The 8,208-nt window shown below is 28.1% G+C and overlaps 1 protein-coding gene across 1 annotated transcript in view; it reads right to left on the reverse strand.

Annotated features, from left to right (window-relative positions):
• The window catches only part of LOC119602004, a 32,506-nt gene extending 24,790 nt beyond the window's left edge, over window positions 1–7,716 (reverse strand). The window contains exon 1 of the mRNA XM_037953323.1: window positions 7,357–7,716. Coding sequence (XP_037809251.1) covers window positions 7,357–7,380 — 24 coding nt within the window. The 5' untranslated portion in view covers window positions 7,381–7,716. The remainder of the gene's footprint in view (window positions 1–7,356) is intronic.
• Between the last annotated feature and the right edge of the window lie 492 nt (window positions 7,717–8,208).

Consider the following 8,208-nt stretch of genomic DNA (forward strand, 5'->3'; position numbering starts at 1 on the left):
AGATTCAACACACAATATAATAATGCATTATAAATTTAGTTTTTTTAGTTGATTTTCATAAATCTATTATGCAAATGACCTTAATAATAAATATTTCTAAAAGTTTATTTTAACACGGTTTTATGGGAATGTGAGTGTGTTGTTTCTTCAAACTTGTGTTCATTCATTCAAAAAAAATCCATCAAAATGCTGAAGAGTTTAGTTTTTAATTAACAAAGAAAACCGTTAATTTGAAATGCTTGTAGCTTTAGCTTAAATTATTAAAAAGGTGTTGATTTTAAGCAAAACATTTAATTTGCATATAATTGTAAAAGCAGAAGATTTCCTGTAAAAAAACTTAATAAAGCTTTTTTGTGGCAAAAAAAAATCTTGTTTATGTTTTTATTAAAAAGTAAAATTTGTTGCTCCTTAAAATTGAAAGGGAAATTTATAGACTGCATTTAATGCATTTTTGCATAAATATTATTTTATAAGTATGATGACTGCATAATAACTGCCGGCTTAAAACAAAATGTTGCTGGCTGTGGCTTGTCTTTGGCTACTGATTATTTTTATATGTTTAAACCAATAGCTATTTTTTTAATATAATACTATATGTATATATAAACAGCCTGGCGATTTTTCTTGAACCGGTTCTTTAAGTGGCACTAGCCAAACTAGACAATTGTAGAAGAAACTACACACTCACACTTTTGTTTCAACAGGCGGCTCTTGAAAGACATGTGCGCTTACTACTTACTTACTAACTTGCCCCCTCATTTACAACTCGTTGTTCGTTCGTTGTCTTATGGAAAATAGTATTTTTGTGTTGTTTTTCAGCAAAAAACAAACATTTACAAAGTCATGAACAAAAATCCGGAGAAATTTAATACAAACATCTAACTTGAAGAAGATGCTTTTTTCTCAACGTGCAGCATCAGTCTTTCAAGAGCTTACAATCGAAAAATGAAGTTTAAAGAAGATTTGTTTGCAAGACGTTACTGCGGGTCTTTCAAACACCCTATAGTCTTGATTTATGCGTGGCATATGAAGCCAGATCAAAGTTTAAAATATGCGTAAAAAGGGTTTAAAGGGGTTAAACAGAAAACTTGTTCATATATACAGTATTGTTCAAAACCTAAGCAACTTTTGTGCCTGTGTGATCGAGAGGCATATTGTTACATTCGATATCGATCGAACTCCCCATATCGAAGTTGATGAATTACTTAAAATGAAACATTCGATATTAATCTAAGATTTGTTCATACATATATACAGTATTGTTCAAAATCTATGAAACTTTTTCTGTCATTGTGATCAAAGTAATGGGGAGTTCTGTACCTACAGTTCTAACAGCTGATCAAGGGACAAATTTCTACATTGAATATCGATTGAAGTCCTCATTTGACTTCTAGTAATATCGATTGAAACAGCTGATCAAGAAGCATATTGCTACAATCGATATCGATCTATGGTTTGTTCACATACACAGTATTGTTCAAAATCTATGAAACTTTTTCTATCAGTGTGATCGAAGTGATGGGGAGTTCCATTCCTGTAACTCAAACAGCTGATCAAGAGGCAAATTGCTACATTGAATATCGATCGAAGTCTTCATTTGAATTCTAATAGTAGCAACATTTTCTTTCAGTGTAATCAAAGTAATGGGGAGTTCTGTACCTGCAATTCAAACAGCTGATCAAGAGGCAAATTGCAAATTTGAATATCGATCAAAGTCCCCATTTGAATTGTAATAGTAGCAACTTTTTCTGACAGTGTGATCAAAGAAATGGGGAGTTTTGTACCTGCAATTCAAACAGCTGATCAAGGGGCAAATTGCTATATTGAATACCGATCGAAGTACTCATTTAACATTTGATATCGATTGAAACCGCAGATCAAAAATCATATTGCTACATTCTATAACGATCTAAGGTTTGTTCATATACACAGTATTGCTCCAATTTGAAGGAAACTTTTTCTGTCAGTGTGATCAAAGTAATGGGGAGTTCTGTATCTGCAATTCGAACAGTTGATCAAGAGATTGGTACATTGAATATCGATCGAAGTCCCCATTTGAATTCTAGTAGTAGAAACTTTTTCAGTGTTATCGAAGTAATGGGGTTTTACGTACCTGAAATTCAAACAGCAGATCAAGAGCCAAATTGTGACTTTGAATATCAATCAAAGTCCCCATTTGAATTCTAATAATATCGATTGAAATCTTAATAGAATACAAATTTCATTTACATCCTGTTCAAATGTGTGAAGTGCCGATGGAAATTTCGATCGATATCGAATGTTACAATTAATATTCTTAATCAGCTGTTTTGTGAATAATTTATATTTTGAAACTTCAAGAATAGGTTACGAATGAATCTTTAGAATCTAAACCATTTGTAAAACCATCATCATACAAATCAAATCCTAATAATAATAAAGTCTTCTTTAAAAAACGTATCTTTTAATAGAAATATTTTAAAAAATTTCTCATATTATTTATCATACAACCATTTCCTTTTCCTTTCTAACAAGTTTGTATTAAATATTTTTTTTAGTTAAAACAAACTTTTAGTAAGCAGAAAAAATATTTGCCACAAAACTCATAACATTGATGGGATTACTCTAATTAATTTCTTTCAACTTATAATTCTTTAACTCTTAATGTCTTGAGTTGAATAAAATTTTTTGTTCATCTTACTTTCAAAATTATTTTAAAATTAATTCACCTTAAGAACTTCCCATACAAAAGCAGCTACTAAGTTTTATGGGTCATGGTTAAGTAATGTCCATTAAAATGAAAATATTTTCTTTCTTTTAGTTGGTGTTTACTATGGATGGGTCTCTTAAATTTCTTTTTCTTTATTTATTCTTTAATTTGTTTAGTTTTTTTTTTTTTTTGAGAATTAAAAAGATTATGTGTTTTTTTTTTGGAATGACCAAACCAAATTACTTAAAATCTACCACAACAAAAACTAAGAAAACTTTTTCTTTTTTTATGATTTTCAACTCTTTTTTTCCGAAAAAAAACACAAGTTTTTTATTAATGTTTGTACTCTAAAGTGGTTATAAAAATATGAATGTTAACAGAGATGACAAAGAATTAAATCTTTTGGAAATAAAAACAGAAAATAACTTATTTAATATCAATTAAAACTGTCCCTATAATTTTAAGTTTTAGCTAGACAAAGTGCAACATTTTTTTCACTTTTTGTAAATTTAAAAAAAAATAGTAAAATTGACATTTAAAACATTTAATTTGCCAAATTAGAAGTTATAAAAGGTTTAAAATGGAATATTATAGACATTTAAAGGCAAAATAATGCACTTTTGAAATTGCACTTTATAAATGTTGCCACTTTTCAGTAACTGTAGAATGTTTTACACCAAAAAAAAATACTAAAGACACCCCAAAATAATAGACATAATAAGTTATAAAAAACAATACTAGTCGACCAACCTGTTGTAAAGAAAAGTGAAAAAAGTGGTTAACTATGATAAAGCAAAAACTCAAACAAAGAAGATGGAAAAGTAAATGAAAAATCATAAAATTTACACGAAACCGGAAGTTAGCATATAAGACGCATTAATAAAATTTTGATTTATTAAAAATGCTACCGAAAAAAATTGTTAATAATACCAGACATCTTAAACTGGTGATATAATGCAATAAAGAGAAAAATAAAACTATATTAAAGATGAAATCAATATAAAATATTTGTTATTTATTTAAATAACTTAAAACTAACGGTTGTAACAGTTATCATTTAAAAGAAGAGAAAAAACCTAGTTAAAAACTTAAATTTTATTATAACTTTTACTTTATTTCAAACAAATTTGTTTATTTTTCTCATTAAAAAAAATTTATCTAGAAAATAAATCTTCTTTGTCAGCTTTCAATATTGAAATGTTAAACAATTTGGTTTAGAAAAAGAATAAATAGAAGGAAAGAAAGACTTGTCTATAGCTTGACTTCTTTTTGCTTTATTTTGATTGTCATTCATTGTTGTTGTTAGTTGGTGGCTCATTATTTTTTTATAGTGGAACACAATACATGTTATAAAGTGAAATTTTTTTTTTTTTTTGTTTAAATCATATAATTATTTTGATTTCTTTTATTATAACTATTTGCTACTAAAATGTTCTTTAGAAGAAAGAATAAACAAAAAAACTCTAATGACTAAAAAATCTACTGCTAACACTCTAGAGTTAAAAGTTGTTGTTTCAAACATTCTAAAAATTTAAACCCTTAAATTAGAATACTACCAGAGGCATCATATGACTAAGTACCTTTTTAATTAGCAGATACTTTTCTCTTGAACTCATGTGTGTATGTATGAGTTTTTTATTAACAATTTCTTTATTTTTTTATTTTTAAATATTAAACCAAAAATTCAACGTCTAAAGCTCGTGCCACAATAACGTTTTAACCTTTTTCCATTAACTCTCCACTGTGAAACCATATTGTGTGTACGTGTTTGTATTTATTTAAGTACTTTATGTTCTATAATGATTTAAATATGAGCTCAACCTATATTGTCGTTTGTTTGCCAACAACAACAACAACAAAAAGTAGACAACAGAGAAAAAAAGATTTAAAAAAACTACGAAATGTGTAACAACACCTGTAATATATTTAAACAATATAAACAATTGGATCTGCTGGATATGTCTGCTGCTCTCTGTACTGAAGAAATTCTATACTAAATTTTTTTAGTTAAAATTTTAATAATAAAATGAAATGAAATTGTACCTTTTGCTGTTAAGAGGTAAATGTGTTTAACTACAGAATATTGAAAAGTAGTAGCAATGTTAAAAAAGAAGTTGTAAAAGGTCTAAAAGGGGTAATTTGATAGTGTTAATGAAGAAAGGTACAAGTACCTTTTTAGCTAATAGAAATTCTTTCTAAAAAACTTCTAAGAATACTAGATATCATATAGATATTAACATAAACTCAATAATATTTTCAAACTTTTGCTTAAAATTTTGGTAGAATAATTTCACATCCCCCTCCCCCATAAATTCGTCAAATAAAACTTATATTTATATCAGTAATATCAGACTATATACGAAGGTTTGTTTGTTTTTTTAAACATTAACGATCTAACAAATTTGTATTCAGAATAAGTACTCTGAAAATATGTATGTATGATGAGGCAATCATAAGTCAACATTAGTTAAAAATAAGGTTTGGATATGGAAATATAAACATTTACACCCAGATCACACCCATTATTTATTTAAAATGACGTTAAACGAAAAGATCGGCCAATGCTCTTTATATTAATAATAACTTAAAATCGTTCTGAATCATATTTCAATAGACTAAACGAGTTTATATCTATTAAGACGAGTTTATAAATGAAATTTTAGACGAGTTTATGGTCTAGTGTCTAAGATTTTGAATGAGTAGACAAAACTAAAGAGGGGTTTATTCACAAGACTATGTACGACTTAGGGACTATAAAAGAGTTTATAGATGGAAGTACAGACGAGATTATAGATGCAATTGTAGACGGCTTTATAGTGTAGAGTCTAGACAATAGATGATATTTTGAAAGACTAAAGTCTTTATAGACTAGGTTACTTTTAGAAACAAAACTATAGAGGAGTTTATTCACAAGACTATAGACTACTTTGGGACTATAAAAGAGTTTGTAGATGAAACTACAGAACTATGGAAAACAGTAAAGACTTGCCAATAGACGGTACTATAGAGGAGTTAATAGACCAGGCTGCAGAATAGGTTATAAACCAGGTATTTAGAACTCTTAACCTAAAAATCTTTTTAGAACTTTTCCCAGAAATCATTTAACAACTCCTAGGTATCCATTAAGGGTCTGAATTTTATATTTTCGCTTTCTGATATTATAAACATTAAAAGCTAATTTTAAGAATTCACGATATCGGGGTCAGCCTCATACATAAAGTAAACATTTATGAAAATAAATAAACCACGATTAAAACAACTAAATGATCAAAAGGAACGAGTATTTTTTAAACAATATAAAGGTATTTTCATACAAAATTAATATTCCTAAAAAGAAACACCTGTTAACGAAATAAATGTCTTTCACAGTGTAATTTAAACAATTAAAAAATGCACGGATTATATTTTTAATATAATTTTGACTCAAAAACAATAAAGCTGGCTTTCACTTGGCCAATATTTGGGGCGTTGAACTTTTCACCCTTAATGTAATTTAATATTTCAGATATAATTGAGACATTCGTTACCAGATTCTGCTAACGACTAGAGTCTAGAGCTTTTGTTGGAAATTTTAAATAGTTTTTCTTTAATTAGTCTTATAATGGACTTAATCGCTTTTACCTTTAAGACTAGCTTTTAAAGATACACATAATCATACATAGTTTTTGTAATATAGAGACCAAATAATAAAATATGAATAGAATAAGAGCAAATATTTAAAAATTAGTCATTGGAACGGGCCTCAACAGTTGTTGTCGGATCTCTGCTGGTTAAAAAAAAAACATAGTGTGGTGGTGGTACATAATCATATACTATACACACCACATACCTACAAACAGGGCAAACAACAGCAGCAACAACATTTACTTTACACCAAAGAGAGGTGAAGCCGGGAACAGGGCTCTACAGTTGGTGGTGTGTTAATACAAAAAACCAGTAAAGGGTCAATAAACAGTGTTAGGCCATGTATTATAATGTGGCAAAAAGAACCCTAAAATTTAAAAGTTCCTTATGTTACCGGAAATGGGGGGTATACAATAACCAAAAACTTAAATTACGTTTAAACAAAAAAAGTGTAGCAATTTTTCATTAACAAAATAAAGTGTGTTGTACGGTTTTAAATTTTAGTTACGAACATTTTTTTTTTCTATAGTTATCTGTTTGTTAAAAGCAATTTCAAGGTTTTCTTGATAACAAAACAACAACTCTGCTCCTAATAAAAAAAAATAAAAACAACAAATACACCACACCACCGCCATATGTCAATTTTGTAAAAAAAAGAGTGCAGCCGACTACATGTTTATATCTATGTACGTGTTTAATTACAACGGCAGTACTTAAATAAAAATAACAAAAATAAAATAACAACAACAGGTGCATAACCATCTAACGGAAACTACAAAAACATTAACAATAAGAAAAAAAGAGCAAGAACGCAACAAGTGTTCCAAAAACAAATGATTTTTTAAGAAAACAAGAAAATTAAAACATTCAAAAAATGACAAAAGAAAGCAAAAATAAAGATAATTAATTTCTTTTTAATTAAAAGATAAACATTAATAACAAAATTTTATTGTTAACATTGTAACAAAATTCACTGACAATTCCTTGTTTGATTTTTTTAAAGAGTTTTATTGTGCAAATTCCAAAAATAAATTGCAACTCACCTCAGTTGCTGCAGTTTGTTTCATTTTGTTGTTATTGTTGTAGTGAAGTTTTTTTTATGGAAACTGGAATTTAGCCTTGAAAGGTTTGGTTGGGTTTTGTTAATCCACTTTAAAATATTTCTCGGCAAAACAGTATAGTTTTTTTTAACACTTTAATCCTTGGAAAATTTGTATATTTTTTTAATTTTCTCTTGTTTTATGCTTTTTTTTTATTTATTAGCCATATATTTTCTTATTTAGGCTTTTTTATTTTAATTAAACTTGCACTAATAAAAACACTCACTAACTCTACGGCTTTATTTTTAAAACTGCTTTCAAAAATGTTCGACTGTTCTCCCCAACAACGCAAACATCAATGAAGCAGTTGAATTTCAATGTGTGGTTTGTAAAAGACAATTGCTGCTGGCTTGTTGGAGTCACAACATGTTCGAAGCAAACTTTGTTTGATGCAAATAAATATTTTAACTGAATCCAACCTAACCGGCCTATACAATTCAAACAAACACGTTATTACAGATTACATTGGAGTCGGCCAAAATCGTTTGTCTGATCATATCGAACGAAGTATCAGACATGGAAAATTAAAAATTTTAAATAAAACTAACTCATAATCAACGGAATACTTCTTTAGATTTTAAAGTACTAAACTAATTTTCCGTAAAATATGAAATAGACTATAGACTAGACTATAGACTAGACTATAGACTAGACTATAGACTAAACTATAACTAGACTATAGACTAGACTATAGACTAGACTATAGACTAGACTATAGACTAGACTATAGACTAGACTATAGACTAGACTATAGACTAGACTATAGACTAGACTATAGACTAGACTATAGACTAG

The sequence above is a fragment of the Lucilia sericata genome, unplaced genomic scaffold, assembly GCF_015586225.1.
Source record: "Lucilia sericata isolate MDLA Ls3-8-SP2 unplaced genomic scaffold, ASM1558622v1 Contig000006F_arrow, whole genome shotgun sequence".
Taxonomy (NCBI): domain Eukaryota; kingdom Metazoa; phylum Arthropoda; class Insecta; order Diptera; family Calliphoridae; genus Lucilia; species Lucilia sericata.